The sequence below is a fragment of the Triplophysa dalaica genome, chromosome 14 (assembly GCF_015846415.1).
Source record: "Triplophysa dalaica isolate WHDGS20190420 chromosome 14, ASM1584641v1, whole genome shotgun sequence".
NCBI lineage: Eukaryota > Metazoa > Chordata > Actinopteri > Cypriniformes > Nemacheilidae > Triplophysa > Triplophysa dalaica.
In genome coordinates this window covers 1,519,182-1,545,000 of record NC_079555.1, presented here as the reverse complement: position 1 = coordinate 1,545,000, position 25,819 = coordinate 1,519,182, and the positions used below count along the sequence as shown (strand labels likewise).

The window sequence follows — 25,819 nt, the reverse complement described above, 5'->3', positions numbered from 1 at the left end:
GAGCAAGTTACTCTGAAAAAGTAATGAATTACTAGTTACTAATTACATATTTAATAGTGTAGTTAGATTACTGTACAAATTACTCACTCCAAAAACTATTTCATTACTTATTATTAATTTCTCTCTATATCCTACATCACCTTTGATTAGTTGAAACTACTCTAAATTTCATTAATATAAATAATATTTAACTTCATAAAGTATTCTCATTAATGGACTATAGTATTACAAATGTGGGAAAGATATATTAATGCATGCATTTTAAATTTAGACTGAATTTTAATGTCAATTCCAGTATTTTATGAATTACACTGTATTTAGTTAAATTACATCAAAAGTAACTGCTATTAAATTACAGAGTAATCCCGTCCTTTAATTAACTTTTTAAATTAAAGTAACTAATTACTAAGTAACTAGTTAAACCTAACACTGGATGTCAAACTACAGGTCATGTAATATAGAAATGATTAGGAATTATACGGTGAAAGCGGATCTTTATATTTCTTGGAAAATACTGTAGAGATTTGATAATTGGAGTGTTTAATATATTCTGCCGTTTAATTCTGGAAAGTCTCACCGTGTCTAGATCACATTACACAATATTTTGAGCTCCCGTGATGGCAGGAGAACCCTGGTGCTTTCCTTTTCAACGATTCTCTTTTGTCGTTCAATGCATGAGGGCTTTTAATTGTGTGTTTAAGTGTGTATAAAATATAGAGCTGCCGAGTCACACGCTTTCATCCCACTTTAACACCCTGTATAAAAATGTGTGTGTGTGCCGTACCTTCATTCTGAAAAAGGTGATGCTTGTTAGCAGGTCGACGGTGGATTTGAGGTCCTGAAGTCTCTCTGGGTTTCCAGCAGGAAAGTTATCCTACACACCGAATAAATCAGACACCATTTGAAAATAGAGAACATTTGTTTCCATCGTTGTCATTTTCAAGTTATCTTTGATCCTAGATATGATATAACATTTATAATGCAGCAGTTTGTTGAATAAAACTGCTTTTTCGAGAATCAACTCAAATAAAAACCATTATAGAGCCATTGATGTCAAATTCAGGTTTTATTTGGGTCCCTGGCAGTGCAACAGATCTAATAAAATGTGTCTACTATCAAACATTCAGATAAACACTTTGACTCTGTTTGTTCAGACTTTGGCAGAGATGCAGATGGTTGAATATATGCCAACGTTGTGCCATCTTGGTTCCCCCGGGTGCATTGTGCACCGGCAATATTAATAACCCAAACCATCCTCATGAGCGTCAGTGACAAAATATATCATAATTTAGCAGCCAAGCAAAAGCCAGAACAGACAGAGAAAATGTGTTCTCTGGTTGTAAAGCTATCAGCGTGCTCGCTGTACCGTGAAGAAAAACAGTATATATTGCTGCAAGGCCATGTGTGCGCAGACGCCGCAGACGCGTGCGCAGCCGAAGGTCCCTTAGAAGAAAGCGTGCGGGAGCCGGCGTTGGTGTGATGATTGTTAAATCATGCTGATGGGTTTGAAATGTCATTGGGTTTTGAGCACAGTTACATAATGACGTGACTTTCTTCTGTCTGAATGAGAAAAATGATTGACAATCATGTGCTGCCGTCTTGAGTTTTGCTGCGACTCTAATCATTCTTAGAGAGGTTAGAACAGCAACAAAGATTTGCTAAAACTGACTCTAAAATGTTGTTTATCTGTAAACAATTAATTTTGTTTTAACACTATTTTATTAGGTTTTTTGTTCAAACACGATTGCATTTTGCTAGCTAAATGTTTACATTTTAAATTAACATGTTTAAATCAAGTAGATCAAAAAAAAATATTTGATGCTTGTTCAATTAACCGAAATAAATCAAGTTAACACAACACAATTAGTTTGAATCACTTTACTTAACACATTTGAGTTGAGATAAATGAATTGGAATTGAAACATGTTATCGTTACTTAAATACTTTAAGGTTATTTTAGTTTACTAATATTACAACTTTGAAAACGTTCCTGTTCATTGAAATCAAATCAAATATTGACCTAAATTTTATTGGAAAATCTTAACTGAAGGACAATTTGAAATGTTTTCTCAAAAATAAACTGAAGTAAGTTTAAAACAGTAAAAATATAATCATGAACCAAAACTAAAACTAAAATAAAACTAAAACAACAATAAATTAATGTAATATAGCGACATTAAAAATAAACCAATAAATTATAAAATGACAAAAGTATATACCTTGCAAAAATATAACTCAAACGAACACAAAAACTAAAAATCTAATAATAAAAGCTAATTTAAAATATTAACAAAACTAAATATAACTAAAATCAAAACTATAATAACCTGATTTAAGTTATTTGGACATTATATGGACAAGGTTGTTTAAGTTTACTCAGTTCAGTTTCTTTCATCATACATTAAGTATTTGAGTCGAGATAATATATTTCTGTTGCGTCCATAATTTAATTTAGTCTAAAGTATCGTTTTTTCAGTGTATAGTTTTATATAAGTGTAATGTTGAGTGTGACAGAAGCGTTTAAATATACAAATTAAACAAAATAAAAGTTCACAATCACATAGAAAAGACTGCTTTTTTACATAAACATAATCAACCCAAATGTGTTTGGACTATGTGAAAGTTCAGAGAAAATTGGAGAAGTGAACATATGGTCCAGGCTTCAGGCCGGCTGGTAACAGACTGCTCAGGCTAGAGATCATTAAACCGTGTGTCAGAATCAGAGGAGAGTTTTGATGAAAAATCATCAGGACGTCTCCACCGGAGATACACCTGGCATTTATCAACTACACCCAAAATAACACATGAGATATTCAATATTTACATTATCTCCTAGACATCAATGAGATTAAGTCTCCTGCGTATCTCAGATATTTCTCCTGTCATAAATCTCACAAATGTTTCTGTCATTATAGTTTCTGACTGAGCTCAGATTTGTCTCGTCTCCAAACAAAAATGTATATTATTGAAGATCTCGATATAAACTCAAACATTTCTCATCAAATTGACTCAAATCCAGAGTGACCTCTTCAATCTACATTCATTTAACACTTCCAAACTCTTCAAATACAGTCTAATTTCTTTCATTTGTATTTCTCCTCCGGGCAGTCACGTCATCACCCTTATTTCCACCAAACTGGTGCTGGCAACCAAAGTGTTCTTTGATGGAAACTCACTGGGAATCACCCTCAACACAACCGTAGCCATTGTGCTGCTTTTAAAGAAAAGTTCAGTCTTTTATGAAGTTCACAAAGTGTTCGTAAGTCATATATCTACTGTATGATGTAGACAACCCATCAGCTCGTGAAAATGTATCTAATAAACGTGCCTCGGCCACATCCCTCCAAGTAGTGAGGAAAGGAAATTCACTTTGCTTTCTGAATTTAATTAGAGTCAAATCCAGCGAGTCCTACAGAGGGGGAGTGTTTTACTGTCAGTGTGTGTTGCCTGGAAGCTGACGGCAGACAGAAGAAGGTAACAAGAGCACAGAATCCCCCGGACGCCGGCCTGTCGAGTGTGTGTGTGTATGTGATCGCCCTGTCAGTGCTGTGGAAGAACGAGACAGAACAGTAGATGGACCACACAGTCTACAAGCGAATTCTAGAAGTCATGGACTAAAACACACGACGGCTCGACACAAAACGCCTCACTGATCCGGTGATATTTCCCTCATCTAGATTTGAAGAGACGTCAAAATTCTAGAAGAAGGAAGAGCTTCACAACTCAAGCACAAGATCAAGACTTTATTCTTTATTCTCAGACACCAAATTGTATCCGCATCTGTGCATTAAAGCAAATGCACGACGGCTTGTGTTCTACGTAGAGCTCGCAAATTGTTTGAACGTCCTCGTAAATTAAGGAGCGGGATCAGTTAAAGTGATGGAGAGGTTTAATTATCTCCATGGCGATGAATAAAAGATAAGACATGTTCCTTCAGTAAGGGAAACACAAAACGCATCTGTAGAGCCTCAGGAAAAATATCTCAGGATCTCATGTCTGTAATCGTTGCTCTTACTCACCCGGTATTTGGAGAGGTCAATCCTCAGAGAGTTATGAAGCTGATCCAGAAGTTTAACAAACTTCTCCCTCTGCACGACACCGATGGAAAAAAGACAACAAAATCGCCCATGTAGCCATTCATAAAATTGATTTAGAATTGATCCCACAGCAGTAAGTCTAACTCACCCCAAAGTTGGATGCAGCGAATCGGTCCGAGGCGGAGATGTTGGTGGTCGCCGTGGTGGTGTGAGCAAAATAGGCATTAATGTTGGCAAGCAGGTTACTCATCACTGCAGGGACGCCGGGACACATATACTTAGATGACAGACACGAGAAATGACTAAAAGAGAGAAAAAGAGAGAGACGCAGATGTTAGATTGAGTCATTCACCAATAACACAATCATAATAGTGAATTTCACTCGGAAATAAAGCACATTTAGTTCTCATGAGCACCAAAACAAAACTAGTGAACGCTGTGTTGCCCATCCAGATGATTTAGGAAGAGTATGTTAATCGGGAAGGTTTCAACATCACCATCACCAGAAAAATAAGTGCAGATGTAAAAGATGTAAATCTTTTTTGGATTAACAAGGAACAGAAACATGGATTCTGCTTGTGTTGAGTTGGAGACCAGTAACGGCTGCCGCTGTTAAAGAAGATTCATTAAAGAAAGATGTAAGAGGGAAGAAAGAAGAAAGAAAAGAGGGATGAAGCCGATCACTAAAAATAGACTGAGACCTGCACGGCTGAAACTCAACGCTATGCACACACACACTCGCTGCAGTACAGCAACTCACACATGTACCGCTACACACAAATACAACACAGTGCCATTTGTCATGTTGAATGCACCACATAAATAAATCATCTATATAAACACATCTCTCAGTTTTGGGTTGATTTTCTCATTTTTCATTTCTCAAAAACACATTTAATGTCAATAATTCATGCCGGCCACAAATAAGCAGCAAACAGCCATGAGCTTGGCTTCAAATGAAACACGGTGACAAAGCAGACAGAAGAGAGATTCAAAACCTAATCAAACGATTTTTATAAAACAGTTGAATGACATCATATGTGTCTCAACACTTTACTGTATACACTTCAACACATCTAAACATAAATCTGTGCATGCATATGTAAAGCAAAACTAATGTTTAAGAGGGGATAAAGGCCGAATACCTTAGGCCACACCCACTGTTTAAGGCAGCTAAATGAAACCATGCCCGCTTGTTTAAACCGCACCCACTGTCTTAAGTCACACAAGGTTAACAAAACCACACCCACTGCCCAAATTCATGCCTGCTGACAAAAGCCACACCCACTTATTGAAACCACACCCACGGATTTAAGTCAAACAAGGTGAACAAAACCACACCCACTGCCCCAATTCATGCCTGCTGACAGAAGCCACACCCACTTATTGAAACCACACCCACTGCCTTAACTCAAACAAGGTAAACAAAACCACACCCACTGCCCCAATTCATGCCTGCTGACAGAAGCCACACCCACTTATTGAAACCACACACATTTATTTAAGGTTTACCTGCAGAATGAAACCAAACCTAATGGTTTAAGCCACACCCACTATCTTAAGTCTGCCTGCTGAAGCCACGCCCACTGACTGAAAACACATTTTTTATTGTAACATAAATGTGTGTATGCATATGTTCATATTAAGACATTCCCTGATGTTGAGCTGTCATGATATATACTAAACGATCTTTACAGAAATCAAACAAGTTACAAACCTCATTTCAAAAGAACAATTTACACAACCACGTAAATAACAATTATTAACAGAATATTATATTCCTGACGCAAAACCAGTCAAGAATGACAGGTAAGATGAAGCTGCATGACGCCTGCAGACATGAATTTGGATCTCATCAGTTTTGATAGCGTGACCCGTGAACCGGATCACCTTATCATGACACACGGGAGAATGAGGCTTTATAACGCCTCTGAGAAAAGGTGAAGCATTTTCTCATCCTGCTTATATTTCTGTCTTAAACATGATCGAAAGACGCCGACGGCAAAATCAGAATAAATGATATTTGATGGAAGGCCGTTGTCTTCCTGTTGCCGGGTAACAGCTTGCTTTTCTTCCAGCCATTTGCTCTTTCCTCATTTTTAAAATCCTTTCCTCGCTGCTCCATCGGTCCGTTGAGCTGCTGTGTAAATCAGGAAAATAAAACCTGACTCAAAGTATTGACCTGTCTTTTCACCCGGCTGTCCTCTTTAACCTCCATGCACCCTGCTGCAATCTCACTCTTGAATTGCAATCTTGTGCGAGATCCCTGTGATATTTCCAGGATTTGTGTCTTCATTAGGCTCGGGAGATGAGAATGGGGTCTTATTTAGAATAATAGGTATATATCGAAACACGTCAACTGGGAAAGACTAAAAGATATGTTTCACTGCTTAAATGTTCAAACGATACGATATAGCAATAACACTTACTGATATAATATACATTAGATCTAGATACATGTATATACAACGTCCATAATGGTTCATCCAATTAGAAATTTGTTTATAACAAAAGCAGAAATGTAAAGAAGCTTCTATGTAATGTTTGTTATGTGATGTCCGCGCTCAGTGTTTTGCTGATGGTCAAAGATTTCAATCTGAATTCATTTCCCTCCCTTCAGCAATAAAAACCGCTGAACGGTAAAAAAAATATGGCCTGCATCTTTAATAACATCAGGGGCGGATCACATGACTTTATGATCAGAGGGTCGAGGAAAGGTCATCGAGATGAACACAAGGGCTGCGTTGGAAATCGCCTACGTCCAAACCATATAGTAGGCGAAAATGAGTATAAGTTACGAGTCGTATGTCCGAAACTTAAGAATGCATAAAACTTTAGGCGAGAAATACCCGGATGGTCTACTACTTCCGTCGAGATTCGTGAGTGTGGATGGGATGGACACTTTTCTATCCCATGATGCCAGGAGAGCTGAGCAACGGTCAGATTTCAAAAGTAAATCAAATAAATATAGCAGAAAACTTTAAGGCGGACGTCCGTTTCTAATGTAATTGCCAATAAATTAATTTCTCTTGTAAATTATGTTTTTATCAACGCTCACGTATAGGTTGTTGTTAGAACGTCATAGGTCGAAGAGCATACAGGTCACATGACCATAAAACAAGGCGGACGCAGTATGTCCAAAATGTATTACAACTACTCATACTATATTAAAAGTGCTGCTTTAACAGCCGATAGCCAGGAACTAATTTATATTCTCTCCGTATGCGATTTCGGACGCCACCAGGCACTCTGAGAAACGATCAGATGGACTCTGGGTAAGGTCATCTTTCATCAGATTTCAAGTTCAACCTACCGATATGACAACATGCATATACACAATAAACATAGACGTGCATTATTCTATTGCACCTGCCCCACTTATATATATATATTGTAATACCAGAATTTTGCTTAAAAAACATCATGAACGTGCATGTTATATAGATGAAATAACTTAATGTCCGTCGATGATTTAGGTCTGAATGAATCAAAATATATTGGGGTAGACACAAACTGAGCAGGTCTCACTGGAACATTAAGAAAGGTTGTTTACGTTATCAAATTTGTGTTCATATGTAGTATGAAAACACACCATAAATGCAGAGTTTCTTTATGGCTTAGGCTGATGTAAACTGGTGCAGTCAGCTCTGCCGTGTATCTGCAGTCTGTGTCTGCTGGCAGCAGAGCATGAATTTTCAATTCATTTTCTTCAGGAGCAGAGCAGCAGGTTAAGGCAGGGGATTGTGGGATTGACAGCGGAGGAGAAAAGCTGATGAGAGCATCGCACATTTGGGGAATTCTGAACTTCTCGATGCAAATGAGAGCGGGAGAGGACCGGGCGGCAGCCAATTATGGTGAAGATAAAAAAAGGTTATGACATGTGACAGGTTTATAAAAACCCTTCACACCATTCAAACGCTGCTGAGAGAGTGCTGTATAAAGCACCAGATTATCACAAATCACATAACCGCTTCAGTAAATATATGCTTCTATTATTTGCCTCATTGTAAGTCGCTTTGGATAAAAGTGTCTGCTCAATGACTAAATGTAAATACATTTTTAATTAAATAGCAAGAGTATTTTCCTATCTGTCCTGTCCCAATAAAAAGAGTAAAACCCCTTTAAAATATATAATTATTGAATTATTATGAAAAAACACTTGGGTTAATCAGTGTTAAGAAATTTGTCAGTAGGAAATTAAAACAAAAAAACATGATTTAGGTCCAGTGCTAGCGTTGTAAAAATTCAATGTTTTAAACAAAGCTGATAAAAAAACTGACAGGACAAAATAAAAATGAGGGATTGGGAACGTAGGCATCTGCTGACCAAACCTCAATTTCAGGAGCTTTCACCTGCGATTCTGGAAATCTCATTTCGTCTACTCCCACTTGGTTTCCAACCAACCTGTCTCTTTTAAATGCCGTCAAATGCACCCCGCACATTTATATCCAGTTTTCTCTACTCTATCAGAACTCTAACACCCTGTCTTCACCAGATACAAGTGGCGCAACACGACAGGTCCATTAAGAAAAATGCATTTGTCACATCACACAGCATCCAGTGTGGACAAAATCTCCAATTTTAATGGATTCTTTTGTCGTGTCGCAACATACCTGATGCATGCAGTGTAGACAGGGGGTAAGCATAAAGTGACTTTTTAACATAACATAACACAACATACAAAAACAAATCTATTTAAGCTAAAGGTTTATTTTGCAGGCAGCAGGGTTCGGCATTGATAAATGATTTTATAGTCACCTATACTGCAATGCTATAGAACACTACGCCAGAGGCAGAGAGAGAATGAGAGAGAGACATAAACTCTAGATACAATTACGAGGGTAAGGGCCCTCAGAACAGAGCGGCTACACATCAGGCTACACATAATTACCTTCCTCTCATCAGCCAACAAAGAGAGAGAGAACGAAGACCGAGAGTTTTTCATTGAAGGTCTCAGTCCTTCTACTAAACAATGTGATTTATAAAGCCATCATCACGTTCACACGGCCGTAAGTCATCAGCAGGGCCTCGTGGACACCAAACGCAAAACAAGTCTTTCATAAATTCCTATCGAAGCACAATAAGCGTCAGCGCTGAATAATGTCTAGCGTCTTTGTTGACAGCACAAGAGCCTGACGTGAGTGTTAAATATCAGCTCAACGCTACGGAGAACTACAGCGTGTGTTATTCAAGCAACCACTTCAGTTCAACATAATCTCAATTGGGCTTTCAGCCAAAAAAAGAAGAAAAAAGATGAGCTCTGAACCATCTGTCAGTGATGTGTTGTAGCATCAGATATCGCAGGAAAGACAAGGCACGTGTGGTATTTCAGCACAGATTCGCAAGGTTTTTATCTTTTTGTCTGATCTTAAAGGTAAGAGCGGCATATTTCAGCACAGATTGCTTTGTGGATTTATCACAAGCTAGATGCTGTTAGTGAAGTGTATGAGCATCAGAGAAGAGCAGTCGGTGATGTTCATTTCACATGCGTAGGGGGCGGAACGGCATAAAACAGGCTCTTAAAATTCTAAGAGCCGGAGAGAGGGAGGAAGATAGTAATGAAACACTGAAATACAATTGCTTTGGCAGAAAAAAAACTGAGCACGTTTTTAAAAGTCAAGCGTTCATTTTGGGCAGTTGAGACTCATTTCCATGAGGGTTATTGTACAATGTGCTGGATTCAAAATCATCCAAGCTATTCGCTCAACACCAACCCTGTAATGATGCATTAACTGGATGATGTTTGTAAGAAAGTGTTTTTTTACTCACGTCATGGCCTGATAAATGGACTCCACACCAAAACGCATCGCAAACTCATCCACAATCTCCTGAGACACGTCGTCAAAGTAAACTTTCCAGGCATCATCACCCTTGACCTCTGGGATCTTCACAACTCCACCGTTCTTTACCTCCGTCAGGTAGTGAAAGAGATTCTGTACAAATCACAGAAACACAAAACTAACGAAGAGATTCTGTGAGCTATAATTGTTTGTCATCACTTGTTAATTGATAAACGGAAGTGAGAACCCAGTCAGGAACACCGCAGGGCTTCTGATCAACAGTGCATGTGATGTTAAAACACGACCACTGATTATAACAAATTACAATTCACGAGAATCAATAGACGAACATGTTTGATTGTTTGAGGTTGTTGTATCTTTTCACTGTCACTCACCGGGGCGTTAAAAGATGTGTGTGCAGCTTTCAATATTTCTTATGAAAAGGGTTATACAAATAAAAATGAATTGAGTTCATATTGAATCATATTCCTTCTTGGATGTTTGCAAGTCAAAACAAGACACGTTATCCAGCAAACCAAAATCTAGTGTTAAAATCTATTCGAAAGTTTGTTTTATGAAACAAAAATTGATTTTAAAAACGTGGTACTGGGCAAAATGTTGGGAAACAGCAAAGAGATTAAGTAGAAGACACAGCCAACATGCTAGAAATGTGTATAAATGTTCAATGAAACAAGGCCGTGTTATTTCTTGGTATTCAGGGTTTCCTTGAAATCCAGTACATTTTCTTTTCTGTTCTTGTTCTGTTTACTGTATTTGGGACAACACCAAGTGATGATGTCACACCAACCTCGTGTAAACATGTGTACTGGCTGTGGGGCGGAGCCACCTTCTCTTCTCCCTTCATCTCCACACTGATCTTCAGTCTGATCGCCCCAGACACCATCGACTTATCTGTTCGCTTCTCTGTAGGGGACACAAGAGTGAAAGAGGTGAACCTGTGTGTGTGTCAAGGAGAGAGAGAGTATGTGTGTGTGCGTACGCGTCTGTCCTCGGTCTGTGTCAAGGAGAGAGTATGTGTGTGTGTGTGTGCGTGAGTGCACAAGGGTCTGTCCTCGTGTCTGTGTGTCTGTGTTGAAAAGACAAATAAAAATGTAATTGATCGTAAAGGAGCAGGAGATATGGAAGAGGGTTTGAGCTACAGGTCGTCTCTCCTGTCTGACCCTGTCAATAACATGTGTAATACAGCTGATCTCAGAACAGTGACCTGCAGACAGACACAGACCAAACCTCATCAGCTCACAGCCTCGTTCCATTACAAAGCTCACCCGAGGTCAGACTGCAAATATAAGCTGGCCCATGTCAAAATGTCTTCAATTTCACTAGTGTGCAGTAAATCACAGAAAGAGGTTCTGTTTTAGACTGAATCTTAAAGTCCCTGTAAAATGAAAAAATGCCATTTCTACTTTTCATGAAATATTACTGGTAATAGCTTACCAATGTGAGTCATTTTCTTTTTAACATTAATGTGCCCTCATAATGTTTAGTTAAAATCTGCCAAACGAATAACCGTCAAATGTAAATGTCAAATCTAAAAAATGCACTACAATCCATTGCAAATGGCGTAAATTAGACGGCTTGAACAGAGCATCTGTTAACTCCTCCCCTTCGACTATCGGTTCCCAGTTCCATTTCAAAATGCAATGGCTGTTTTTATACATCCAATCAAAACATAGTGAAAAAACAAGCCAAGGCCACTATTATTCCTCATTCAAATTCTGGTTCACTCGGAAATGCGTCAGAACACGGAAGTAAAAACGAATGCAACTTCCATTTTCATGAGGACTTTACACCTTTAATCTCAGTCAGTATTTAATAACATTCACCGCCGACTCCATTACCTAGAACATCAGTCTGACTATTGACTACTATTAACCAGATTAACCTGACATCGACCTAAAAAAACTAATTTCAGAGGCAATAGTTACTACTGTACATTTCTAATGGACAGGGCATACACTACCAATGTATTAGGAAAGTAAATAGGGTCAAGTGTAACTTCACATAGACGTCATTGCCAGCTGCTGAATATCCATTAGAATTAAACACATTATGGAAAGATCTTCCTACATGTGGCTTTTCTAGTTGTAATTGATGTCTGGTGTGAGCTGAAGTGTCCAAATGATCTTCTGAGTATCTAGATCTTTCACACATCTCAGAGATGTGAACAGATGGAGAAAACGGTCGAGTCTGGACCGATCCACGGCTCTAAAACCACACGCTTCTGCAGCGAGCCAAGCAAAACAATCTGAGAATCCAACACATAAACTATCAACAATGTCAGAAATGTGTCTCTGCGGGACCGCACGGCCATCTGCGCATGTATAAGTCCATGAACGTTTCGCGAGAAGCATCTGGTTCATGCAATAATGAAAACTTTATAGAGTATTAAAGACGTGTTTCCCACAACCCAGGCTCTTCAAATTTTATAAAGATAAAAAGGCCAAAAATCAAAGAGATCTCAGAATGTATTGCAACAAGGTCCAACATTGTGGAAAAAGAGCAGAAATAAAAAACACAACATTCAACAGTTAACAAAATAATGAAAATCATGTTAAATACATTGGATAATTCCATACTGCATCTTCTGAGATTAGACTTGCGTTTTTGTGCGTAAAGTGAAACCTACCGAGATTGTACCAGACGTCCATTTCTCCGCTCAGCATGCGCACCTCGATGATGGTTTGACCCAAGAAATCATCAGATTCCTTCTTAAAGTGCTGCTTCACTCTGGATTTTATATCATCATCTTCATCCCACACACGGACTTTGATACGGTCTGTGGCGTTGTGACATTCGCTGTGAAGAAAGACAAGAGGAAAGTGAGAGATTATGAGATGAACTCTGACAGACATCGCTCACTGAGATATCATTAGCTCTATAGTGTTATTACTTTTAGAACGCTGACATGGAGGAAGGAATATTGAAGAGATCTCTTTTGTAATTTACCCTTACGTAGAATCAATTTTAGCTTTGAGGACGTCCCTAAAGGGGGGTTTTGTCAGATTTAGCTAACTTCAGGGCACAATTTTGTCCCCAAAGTACAGCAAAACACACACACACACAGCTTTTAAAGGTCATATGCTCCACTGAATATCCAAACAGGGCACTCAGCCTCCTGTGGTCAATCCACACACACTCACAGTGTCTCTCTCTCTCTCTCTCTCTCTCTCTCCAGCAGAGGTTGTTTTGAGAGACAAGCAAACAGACAGACGCCTATAGACAGTCTCTCTCCACAGATGCAGACAACACAACTGCCTCACAGCAGGAAATAAACCACAAAGCCTGAATGCATATCAAAACCTGTCAGATCGATCCTCCACATCACTTTAAAGTAAATATACTAGAGGAGGGTTTGTGTAAATGATGCATGTCTAAGAAATGTAATTGTTTACTTGAAATGTTAGCAAGTATAAGTACAAGTGTACAATCTCAAACGTTTAATAAATACAAAAACTTCTCACTGCAAACCAACCTTTACCTACTCTACTCTATGTTTGTTTAACTACTCAAGTACCTCACAGCTTTGACTGTTACGGTAGCAAGTACGGTATTTCTTCATCAGTGTACCAACAGATGTTTTAAGAAGTAGAAAAAAAGAAAAGCATGCTAAAGCACTAGAAAGTGTATGAACCAGCAGTGCAATATGCTGTATCCTTTGAACTGGACAAAGCAGCTAATAAGAATGAAATAGTCGGCACACCTCTAGCTCCACCTGTTTGTCTTTTGGCATGATGCTCCAAGGCACACGGTGCATACTAAAACATTATCAGTTCTAAGGAAAACCCAGGGAAAATGTTTCTGACGACAGAGATTTACAGTGACTCTTCATGAGCGCTCATAAAAGGTTTACTGAGGAATATTTTATAGATATAATGTGCTATTATTATATAGAAAGAAACAGACAATCATTCTTCAGCAGTTAAATAAAAGAAAAAGAAAGAAAAGAACAGCACAGACAGATAGACAGAACGAGAGAGAGAACTTGTGACAACCACAAGGAAACCTCTAGAAACCAGTTTAAGGTACAAAACAATTCATCTCTCTCTAATCTTGATGCAGTCTCTCCTGAGACCCTGCAGTTTCTCATCAGCCTACAGAATGAGATATTTGTCACAAGCTCCTCTTGTCCACCAGCTGAAGGAACATACATACGACAAAGCAATTTCTTGCTCAGTAACTTCTCTCACTCGCTCTGTGCTTTTATTAAGTACTGTCAGTACTAGTGTCTTCAGAGGCTGAACAATGATCTTGAACACTGAACACTGTCTGTGGTGATGAGACTGTGGTCCTGAAATGCTCTAATGTCTGTGATGCTAAAACACGCTGCTGTCCGCGGTGCTGAAATACTCTGTTGTCTGTGGTGCTAAAACACGCTGCTGTGTATGGTGCAGTGCAGCTATGTACTGTAAAAATCCACCACACAGTCTCTGAAAGGGTGAACTGAGGTGAACAGGGTTCAAAACACTCCACGCACCAAACGCAAGTCAAAACTTGTTCAGTCCAGTAAGTACATTTTTTATAAATCTTTAACAGGAGCTGATGAACTGGAACATAATGGCTGATGTCTTTAACTGGCTTTAAGTGTTATTTTCTCTATTCACTAATGGCATGTGCAGTTAAACATTTTCTAAAGCCTTCAGTTGAACAAGCATTTGCTGTTTTATTCTTTGTTTAAATAGATATTTCCAGTCTTGAATGCTGATTGGCCAATCTAGCTATTCCAGTGTGGAGCTATAACTCATAACACCTGTTCACAAGATTGTTTAAAACACTGTACGGATCCCAAATTGCAACTACTAATCTTTACATTGGAATGTCATATAAGGACCTCAAACCTGCCGTGTTGTGTATTTACTGCACGTTGTGTCTAACGAGGGCCTTTAGCCGTTACTACAGTATATTCACAGTTTAGCACAACCTCTTGTAGCTCACTGCTTAAATAGGTCACGGGTTCTATATAATTACCTGTCAAATTTCAGACGTCTAATCCTGAAGCGAGGTCAACCTTACACCGTGTAGACTTGCAGGAGAATGTGGTGTCTTTTAATATTCTCTCTGTATCTCTCTCCCTCTCCCTCTCTCTCTCTCTTTCTCTCTGCCTGTCTGTGTTAGTTGTTATTTCTCCCTCTGGCTCAGTTTCAGGTGTCTTCATTATATACCTCACTTTATTTTCATGACTCTCACTATATGACTGCCGGTGTTATAGAGGCTATGAGATCTGTGGCAAATTGCTTCATAGCCACCAGCTCATTCACTGCTTCAGGTAAGACTCTGACTACCTGAATATTATGAACCAGATATTGGAACCAGATCGGTTCCTTTAGCTATCCTTGTAAATTATATTATTTAATGGAATCATTATTGATAACGATTATTATCATCATTAAAGGTCACCATTACTATCATTCTGCTGTTGCCACTGTTGAACAATAAGCCAGATGCAGTGAAATACATTCGTATTATCTTACAGTTTCCCTCACAGCAAAAATAAAATCACTGTATTGCACAGCCTGTGTATAATTGTTTTATTATCTACATTTCATAGCCACTGCGATTGACTCTCTCTCTCTTTTCCTTCTGCGTCTCGTTTGCCTTATTTTGCTTTCCCTTTCTGTCCCTGGTCTCTCGTGCCCCTTTCCTTCTAAATAGCTTCAATTCTCATGTTTCTCATCTCATTTGCTTGCTAATTGGCTAGTGGCTCCAGTGGGAGAGCAGTGATTGGTGCTGACATCTGTGGGGGCAGGAGAAGGGAAAAACCATTGGTTATCCCTGGATGCTCTCAAGCCCCCATCAACATTTCCCATAATGCCACGAGGCCATTTTCTGTAGCTCTTGAGACATGTCACAGCACAACTCACTACTGCCGGACACAGAATCACTGCATAAGCTCCTCTTGAAATGCATGACATCAGTCCTTGAGGAAAAGAGTGCATTACTCAACCGCCATCAACACCCATTAACAGGGTGAAACATGAGAGTGGTTTGGGTAAAATGTCCCCGGAACACCCCTAATGGAACTGCCAACCGATCTGGAATTAGCAACAGCGGCATTTTCCAAGGCAAGCACTACTATTGCGTCCAGATTCAAATCAATATTGAACTTTGGCAACAAATATGATTTGGAAATATCTGTTGCATGTCCAACATTGTATAGCCATTTTGAACAAACACTGAAGCGATTACGAGAGAGATTTATGTTGTTTATAGGATACAGAAGAGTGCATTAAAGATCAGAACTCTTCCATAGGCTGGTGTTTATCTCTGGATTAAGATTGTGAATTACGGCTGAAATTAAAGTGGGCGATGAGGATTAGAGGTCATATAACATAAAGCTACAAACTGTAACTGTAATCACAGTCTTTGGCAATCCAACACTCCCACACTCACAACAACAAAGAAAAGTTTAAAATCAAATTGAAAACATCAGAACTAGAAAGCAAAGATCAGACACACAACCTCAGGAAACCACTGTCTGCAAACAAAGGTCTATCACAGGTGGGTCAGGATTGCCTTGACAATAATCTGACACAAAGATGGTTGTAGAAAACTCAAGCATACACTTCAGCAATGGCTGCCTTTAGGAATATAAAGGAAACGCTCCCACGAGGCCACGGCTAAGCCAGCGGACTACAAATGATTTCCATCGCGTCTCATTTTACGACCTGAAGAGCCTTTTCAAACAGCCCCTCTGAGTATCAACAAGAAAAGGCATATTTCCTACGCGTAATGGAGGCGCTCTCCAGAAAATGTAAAATTAATGAAAGGCTCCAATGAATAATTCATGAGGCATTTGAAAGTTTTTTTGTGATTGAGTGGCAGGAATGTTTTATGGAATACAAACACAACACAGCGATCTCAAGCTCTTCAAGCTCAACCCGGGTGTGTTTTCCAAATCTTCGCTGCATAAGAACTATTAATAATCCTAGATGAAGCTGTTCACCCATTTAGCAGAGAGCATGTAGAGGTAAACTTCTGACTGTCCCAAACCGCAAAAGAAGCAAATAAATGATATAATCGTGCAAAGTTGTGATAGAAAAATGAGTTAAACTTCTCAAAATGTAGAAACATTTACATATCTACATTTACATGTCTGTTTTGTACACGACAAAAATAATATTTTTTATTATTTTAAATATTCATGTTATTTTAAAAACACTCACAAGAAAAACTTTTCGTCCCAGACGGGGTTGAGGTTGCCGAAGACAGTTTTGGTCCTGCGTTTGGTCTTCCCCACTTGCACTGTGACGTATGGGTCGCTGGAGCCCGTCTTGTCTTTGGCTTGTAAACCTTGCGCACATAAAACTAGAGAAAGACGACACAAGTAACATCCACCTTAGACAGACTTAGAATTCATGAGTAAAGCAAATTCCTGAATGCATCCTGAACATCCGTACAGAAGATAAAATGCTGGACATTTGGAAAACACAACGCAATAAATTAGATTCATGCACTCGCATTGTAAGCGAGCCTTACTATTAAAAATGCCAATTGTAACTGGACAATTGTGCAGTAACACAACATAAAACAGTGTAAGTGTGAGTGTTGCACTAAAGTCGGTCAATGGGAATGCCAGCCGCCGTGTCCCCCATCCATCACACAGGCAACAGAAGTTCACAGGAAGCTCTCGCATCATTAAATATGAACGAGGAGGGTGTTAAATTATTCAGAGAACATATATCCTTGAGGCTGGAGAAAGACAGAAACTGCTGCAATGTCACAGCCTGTTTGAAGAGGCTAATATAGTTTAGCCAGAATGAAAGAAAGAATGTTTGTATTTGTACGAGCATCCAAAATTGAGAGGTTTGATGTTATATCGGTGGGCTTCACAGCGACCGTGATATTGTTTTGGGGATCGTAGTATCACTTCTCTCTCTCTACGGCAAAAAAAAATTCTGAGAAAAAACATATAAACATCTTTACAACCAGAGCACAAACACAAGATATAAATGAAACAGTGTGAGATATAAAGACTTGATTTGAGGAAAAGCTCGAAGCATAAACCTCAATGAAATGTGTAAAATTTATTCTTTTTTTCCCAGCTGTTGTGTTAAGGAGACTTGATTCAATAAACATTCTCTGAAAACAAGTTTCGCTTCTCAAGAAAACATGGTGTTTTATGGATGTTCATTACTCGAAAAAAAGGAAGGATTTTGTTGTATTCACCTGGTTGAGTTCTATGCTCTGTCAGCTAGAATTAAATCCAAATACAGAAGCCAGTGTTTATGAGAGCCTTGATAAATAAATCAGAAGTGTATGAATACATCTCAAAACGGGAAATTCGATCGTGAGCAAGCCAGGATAAATTAAAGCTGAGAGCAGTTTTCCCTCTTTCTGTTGTATTGACACTCTGACCAAATTGAAAGCTTGGCAATAATTCACAGCCTCTGCCAAAACCTAAACACAGGATCACACATCCTCTCAATAAAAGACAAACTTCACCTGACAGACAGCACAACAAATACAGCAGACGAAACCTGACTGAAACGGAGCAATGCGAGGCCATACATCTAAAGACGGAGCCTATATGACTCAGAGAAGTTACAGCGACTGCCCACGTTTCTCTCCGGAGCAGATGCTTGTTGTCGTCTGGTTGTTCAAGCTGTCAGAAAACAAATGAAACTCACGGCAGATTTGCCAATCAACACACCGGCAGCTTTTCTGCGGACATCCAAATGTCTTTTAACATATTTTAAAATAAGTGTTTTCTAGCAGCCTTATCGACGACAACAATCATGTGAATATTTTCAGTGAATAATAACGGTCATGGGAAGTCCTCTGAAGTATTACTTTGGGCCTTTGGTGACGCCATACTTCACTTTCAGAAGAGCAGATGTTGGATATTCAGAAAGAAATCACAGCAGATCCAAATCAAACACATTCTCCCGTTCTACACATCTGTCGGTGTTTCTCACCTGTGATGGTGATCTTTGCAGACCATTTGGACGTTCCCTCTAGCACGGCTTGTTTGGCTGTTTTCAGGTGGGTTGTGAAATCTTCCTTTGAGAGCTGAAACATCTCCTGGATGAGCTCAAACACCTCGGGTCGGTTCTTCTCTCTGATTTTCATCCGCTCCTTCATGGCCATGATGATGTTTTGGGTTTTGTCCTCTGCTCCATGTTTAGAGCTCTTCTCCACCGCTCCTGTAGAGATAATATGGACAGTACAGTAAGTGTCCTCCAAACCAAAGTGAGATGAAAGCAGAGGCGGACCGCATTTACTGTATTTTTACTCTACACAAGTCGATTTTTCAAGTATCTGTATTTTTACTTTGTGTATTTTACTTCACAATATTATAATGCAAATATCATACTTTTTACTTTAGAACATTTCATACTGTAAATGCTTTTTTACCATCAGTACTTAAGTACATTCAAAATGTAGTACTTTCTTTTACACAAGAAAAATGTAAGTCAGAAAGTACTAAGAAGTAAAAAGTATTATTATTTATAATGTTGTGAATTACATGTTACTTACAAAATTTAATCGAGAGAAAAATTACATCTTGTTGAAAATAAAGTGAAATGTCAAATGTGTCTGGATGTAAAAATTTATTTCTGCTGGATTAGTGAAAACATCCTCTTGCTCTAAAGAATGAGAAGAAATTGTGTTTGCTAACTTTACAAAAACGTAAAATGACAATGAATGATGGGCCAAAGCAATTTGAAAAGTGTTTAAAAGTTTATTTTAGTGTTTTAAAGTTTTCATTTTAGATGAAAAGTTGATCTCTGAATAATGAATCGTAAGTTTTTTTACATATTTTTATTTACGATCAATATGTAAGTACATTGAAAATGTAGTATTGTCTTTTTCACAAGAAAAATGTTTGAGGAAAAATACTTGCGTAAAAGTATTTTTTTAAATGTATTTAAGAATTAAAGGGTAAAATATCAGCGTGCATTAATAAAAATACGTGTTGTAAAAGGTATGATACATTATTTATACTGAAGTGAAATATATGCTTCTTAAAAAATTACTGTCAACCTCTTGTGGAAAATAGTGAAATGTCAAATGTGTCTGGATAATATGTGAACTGAAATCTCTGAAAACTGACCATGAGCGTTATATTATAAACAATAATTAAACGATTCATACAAAAAAAAACACACACAGCTAGAAAATGCTTAAGATAATCCTCCAAACTAGTCATGCTGGTTTAAAAAGATTTTTTCAGCTGGGTAACCCGGGAGACAGTCTAGACCAGTCAACCATCTCAGACGGGCACCCTGTAAATATGATGACTTTAATGGCTCATTGAATAAATCTCTCTCTTTAAAGGCCCATTTGTATCTCTGGAAGACGGCCATATTTGTGAGGTTTACTAGGGAACTCCAGAGCGGTCTATAACATATATCTCACCCTCAGCGCTTAAATTCAGTCTGACTTTAGCACTCATCTGAGATAGACTCGGCTGAGTTTTTTAATAGGTAACAGTGCTGCTGAAATCGCACAAACCATCCGAGACCGATGCCAGCATCTGTGAACCTTTAACATTTGCATCTTGAGAAATAAACACACTTCGGGTGGATAAATCAGGCTTGTGGGTTTTAACAATGTAGTTTAGGAATGACAGACTCACGCTGCAGACAGTCTGCGTTCAGGAGATCTTGACATTTCTCATGGCATTTCACCCCACATTCGGAGCAGCGCATGCCCTGTCGAGCGATACCCCACAGGAGACCCTCACACTCATGGCAGTAGGTGGGTGCAGTGGCCGTCCACACCTCGAAATTATGAGGTGTCGTGGAGGAGATCGGGTAGATCAGTGCCTGAATGGTCTTTCTGAGCACATGCAGTTTCTGAGAGAGAGAGAGATTGTTAGTGGAGAAATGAGTTTGTACGACGATCTCTGCTGCCTGTGGTTTGTGCAAACACATAGAAAATCTCTTTTATTATAACTAAAAACAGCAACGTTTAGAATGATTTAGTAAATAATAAATAATATTGCAAAGAACTAACTTTTGGACAACAAGCATCATGTATGTTTAACGTATTTTCCTGTAATCCCTTAAAGGGTGTTAAATGTATTTATTTATGTTAAATATTTATTTTATATATAATAAAATAGTTAACTAAAATAGTTATATTATTAAATATAATTATAAAAAATGAAATATATTTTTATATATAATTATAAAAATATTATATAATAAAAACAAAGGGTGCAAAAATCTTCAAGTTATTCACAGACACGTCGTTTCATCACAGCAAAGAGAACCGTGGGGGAAAATGTGTTTAATTCCAACAAAATAATTGCAATTTTCAGTTCCATTTCACCACTTATTCTTTCAATATTGTTGATATTTTTGCCATTGGCCTAGACATCATGATTCACTCAGGAATGTCACTGTTCATTGCAACTGTTGTTTTCTCGTTTCCCATGATGCACTTCTGCAGAGGCATGTGTCCTGCTCTCCGCCCACAGAGTCATTAAATTAAGAGCTGCCGAGAATACCAGCCGCTTCCAAATGGCTTATAAATAGATAAATGAACAAACAGAAGCGTCGCGGAGTGAAAATTCTGGATAATTAGCCAAGCAGTGGAAAAAATTGTCAGTTTTGCAGATCTCAGTGGAGAAATGTATACAAAACCTACAAGCATGAAAGTGTAAAAATAGATGAGAATTCTTGAAGGAACATGATTTATGACACCTGTTTTTGCAACATACTGTAAATCACACTATTACTAAAACTACCATTATGTTTGTCAAAGTAAATCAGAATGATCTCATCAGAAATGTATTTATGTGCTCACATGTTTGATTCATTGTATGTCTGACGGGTGATTTCACATTACTTAAATGAGGAGGATTAAAAGCCGACTAAAGCTAAATAAGACTTTCCAAATGAGTCCAGCAACTTCAGAGAAAGCAGATGAGATCGAAAGAATAAAACACAAGACTATAAGCCAAAGAGAGAGAGAGAGAGAGAGAGAGTAATCACTCGAGCTGCAGAAAGTGGCCAAAATCTCGGGCAGAAATAACAACATCTGTCAAACACACAACAGCTGACCGCACAGCCCTCTCACTAGAAACCATCATGAGACTGTATAATTCTGGCAGTATTTACTCATTCACTCTTTCCAAACACACACGATCTGTTTGTCACAGAAACACAAAAGCCGTTCTTTTGGAGTGAACTATCCCTTTAGCACACACACCATCAGCGCTCTCGGTTTGTCTCTCTGCGTCCCATCATTGGTGAAATAAGCATCCAATGAAATATTTGGACTGAGGTTTTGATGCCTGGAGCTCTCAGCTTTCAGACCCACCGCAGTGATGCATTTGGTTTCTACGGAGCAGTGAGCCAAAACGAACGCTCACATCCGCAGCAGGTGCTGGGACGCCTGGAGACAGCTGCTGTCTACACCAGAACACCTCATCTACACCACAGCAACTAAATAAAGATGAAATATCATTGAGGGTGATCATGCTGATTATCATTTCAATGGTTTTTAGAACTCCAAATCTCAAAGAGCAACAACAAATCTTGTTGGCCATATTTGTTGCGTTCTTAATAAATTTGCTCGATTTAAATGTCGAACAGCGTTTGAATTCCACCAACACCATATATTGTGTGTTCGATATGTGGCCCGTTTAAAATCAAGTCTGAGAGATGTGCACAAAGAGCCAACAGAAACATCCTCATTGATTTCTCTCTGTCGCCTTTGACTGTGAGCTTTCATGAGACTGTAAGTGATATAACAGTTTGTGTCCTTGTGTCGGGTGTCGAATGCGGCATACGGAGGCCTGGACTGTTTTCTGCAATCATTTCTCTGAGGGATTCAGTCTTATTTCTAATCCGGCCCACTCTCACTTTCTCTCTCGCTCTTCCTCTGTCTTCATTTCTCTCACTCACTGGTTCATTTAATTCCTTAAAAACCCTCAGACATCTGCTCGGCCTACTTACAAATCCACAGGCCAACTACAGCCCCATCTATGAATCTAAACCGATTCCAGTATGAGACGGAAATGGGACGAGTGATCGGACCGCTCTCATAGTCTGATCTTTTTAACACACATGAACATCGGAAATCAGAATCATACACATCAAATTATATTGACCTCCAAACACACAGGTAGACATTTCCCAGGAGATCTTATCAGCAACAGAAAGCTTAACAGCACATCAACTCATGCTGTTCCAACACTCCTTTTATTGACAAACAAAAAGAAGTGTGATTCTTCATCTATCGATTCAGACTTTATTTCCTCTATCAGCGGTTTAGCACTTAAAGCACCAGACTACAATAAAACTGAGTAGTATCAGACAAGACACTTAAAACAGTGTTAAACACAGAAAAAACATCGATATCACTTTCAGAAACTTACTTAGACATTAAAAAAAAAAAATCTGTAAAACTGAATTCTGAATTGAATCTGTAAGGTTGCTGGCATTGATTCAATATCCATCACATGGTTTTGACCAATCACATGACGGGTGCTATTCAAATGAGTCGTAATCCGAGTTAAGGAGTAGAATTAAGGCCTATATAATTAAGATAAATGTATAAATGAGCCAAGTCATGATGTATTTATAGATGGGAAAATAACTATAGTAGATAAAAAGACATTTTTATTTCCTCGAGCGTATGATTGAAGTGATATTCTGTTTTGATTTTATTTGATTATATATATATATGTATATATGTATATATTATTTATTTTTTCTTTTTTGTGTCCTCTACTGGAACGCACTGGTCAACGGTGGTTATAATTAATTGTGCAATATAAATAAATAGTCATTGTCATAAATGAAAGTGAAGGATTTTCTTCAATATAATCTGCACTGTGATGTTTCATCTAGAAATAGCACAGACAGAATTTTGTGAAGTCAGATTATGACAGCCGACAGAAAGTGTTATTAGATCATATAATTTGATCTGTTTGTTTAGATTTGTGTCTGTGTGTGTGATATCTGTCTATATGTGTTTGTATAACACTCACCAGCTCCTCGTTGTTTAAGGTCGATCTGTTCACGAGCCCAAACGCAATGCCTGCCTTTCGAGCAGCCAGAGTCTGAAAGAGCAAAGATAATTGATTTTATTTATAGTTTCTTGATTTTATTGATCTTTGATTTGAATTACCCTTAAAGGGATAGTTCGCTAAGAAAAGAATATTCTGTCATCATTTACTTACACTCATGTTTTTCCAAACCTGTATAAATGTCTTTTTTTCTGCTGTGCACAAAGGAAGATATTTTAAAGAATGTCAGTAACCAAACCGATCTCAAATTCCCCATTGATTCCCATAGTAGTTATTAAAAATATGGGACGAAATCCTTGTTGGATGGTTACTGACATTCTTTCAAATATCTTCCTTTATGTTTAGCAGAACAAAACATTTAAAATGGTAAATGTTGACCGAATTTTGGGGTGAACTTGTTTTAATGTTTTTTTAACAGTGTAATGATCTCGGGTGTTCTGAAGCACTTAGATTTATTAAAACTAAAGTAGAAAGACTTCATGAAAAGGTTTTGATTTAGCTTCACAACTCACTATCAGATTTGAAAACCTTTTTTAAAACCTTTAAGAGCCCATTTGTCTTTCTGTTTTCACAACAAATTACACAAAATGTTTTATAAGAAATGCAAGAGTTAGAGACACTTACCAAAGCCTAGAGTGTCCAGGCGCAGAGAAAAGAAAAACAAGATTAGAGAGTAAGAAAGTGTATTTGTTGTTACACATAGTGAGCACATTCAGCCGTCATCATGCAGAATATCAGATCTTGAATGTTTCTCTCGTGAAAGCTGCAGAGGTGAGACTCTCGTCTGAGCCACGATCCTTAAAAAACTCTACCTCACCTCTAGCATGCACTTCAACGTTACATATCACCCATGCATTTGCTGCGCTATTCTTTACTAATGTTACAGTAATGCGTCTGCTAAAGTATATTCCTATTGACAAGATCAGACTGCATGTGCTAACAAAACACGACCCAAAGAGTTCAGAGAGAGACAGACATATTATAAACTACATCTAACTACTGTTTTAATTTATTTACATATTTATACTTTATTTATATATATAGACAATTTTATTTTATTACTCTTATCCTCTTTCTTTTCGTTTGTTTACATACTTGCACTATTTGTACGCAGCCCAGGTGTAAATGCTTTGGCAATATGAATGTACATTTTGTCATGCCAATAAAGCACATTAAATTGAAATTGAGAGAGAGAGAGAGATTGAGAGAGATATATGAGAGAGAGAGAGATTGAGAGAGATGAGCGAGAGAGAGATATGAGAGAGAGAGAGAGAGAGAGAGAGAGAGAGATATGTGAGAGAGAGAGAGAGAGAGAGAGAGAGAGAGATTTAGAGAGAGGGAGAGAGAGATATGAGAGAGAGAGAGAGAGAGAGAGAGAGAGAGAGATTGAGAGAGATTGAGAGAGATGAGCGAGAGAGAGATATGAGAGAGAGAGAGAGAGAGAGCGAGAGAGATGAGAGAGAGAGAGATGATAGAGAGATATGAAAGAGATATATGAGAGAGAGAGACAGAGAGAGGGAGAAATTGAAATGAGGGGAAAAAAAGCCGGTCAAAAACTCACAATTAGCCGAATTTACACTGGCAGGCATGACAGCTCACAATACTCGGGCAGTCTTTACCATCTAATCCCCTAAACCCGATAGTGGTAAAGACCAAGCGGGCTGCCAATAGCCCCTTAAAGCAGGGGTGCGTTAAGGAAAACAGGGAAGACTCCACCTCTACATGAACGTCAAGTGTTGATGTAAGTTTTAGCATGCATTCAAAATGCTGAGGGTTGCTGCAGGCAATAGAAGCGTACGCTTGAGCCCGGGCGGTCTACATTTTTTAAAAAAAGCCCTGGGTTTAGGTCAGGGCGGGTCCCCCCTGGATCCCGTCACAGGTCACGTGACCGACTGTCGTTGCCCTGAAGCAATCACACAGCCAAAAGGGAAAGAAACAGAGGACAGAGGCGTGATGGGGGAAAGACCAGATCGGACCCGGTACAGCACTGACTTCATACT

At 38.5% G+C, this 25,819-nt stretch overlaps 1 protein-coding gene across 4 annotated transcripts in view; it reads right to left on the bottom strand.

Annotated features, from left to right (window-relative positions):
* The window catches only part of LOC130435383 (protein unc-13 homolog C), a 99,128-nt gene that overhangs the window by 54,848 nt on the left and 18,461 nt on the right, over positions 1-25,819 (bottom strand). For all 4 annotated transcript variants that reach the window (XM_056765974.1, XM_056765975.1, XM_056765976.1 and 1 more), the window contains exons 8-17: positions 23,781-23,852; positions 20,415-20,634; positions 18,751-18,978; positions 16,999-17,140; positions 12,465-12,634; positions 10,626-10,741; positions 9,807-9,970; positions 4,186-4,339; positions 4,020-4,088; positions 785-874 (exon numbers count right to left, since the gene is read on the bottom strand). In XM_056765974.1, coding sequence (XP_056621952.1) covers positions 785-874; positions 4,020-4,088; positions 4,186-4,339; positions 9,807-9,970; positions 10,626-10,741; positions 12,465-12,634; positions 16,999-17,140; positions 18,751-18,978; positions 20,415-20,634; positions 23,781-23,852 — 1,425 coding nt within the window. The remainder of the gene's footprint in view (positions 1-784; positions 875-4,019; positions 4,089-4,185; positions 4,340-9,806; positions 9,971-10,625; positions 10,742-12,464; positions 12,635-16,998; positions 17,141-18,750; positions 18,979-20,414; positions 20,635-23,780; positions 23,853-25,819) is intronic.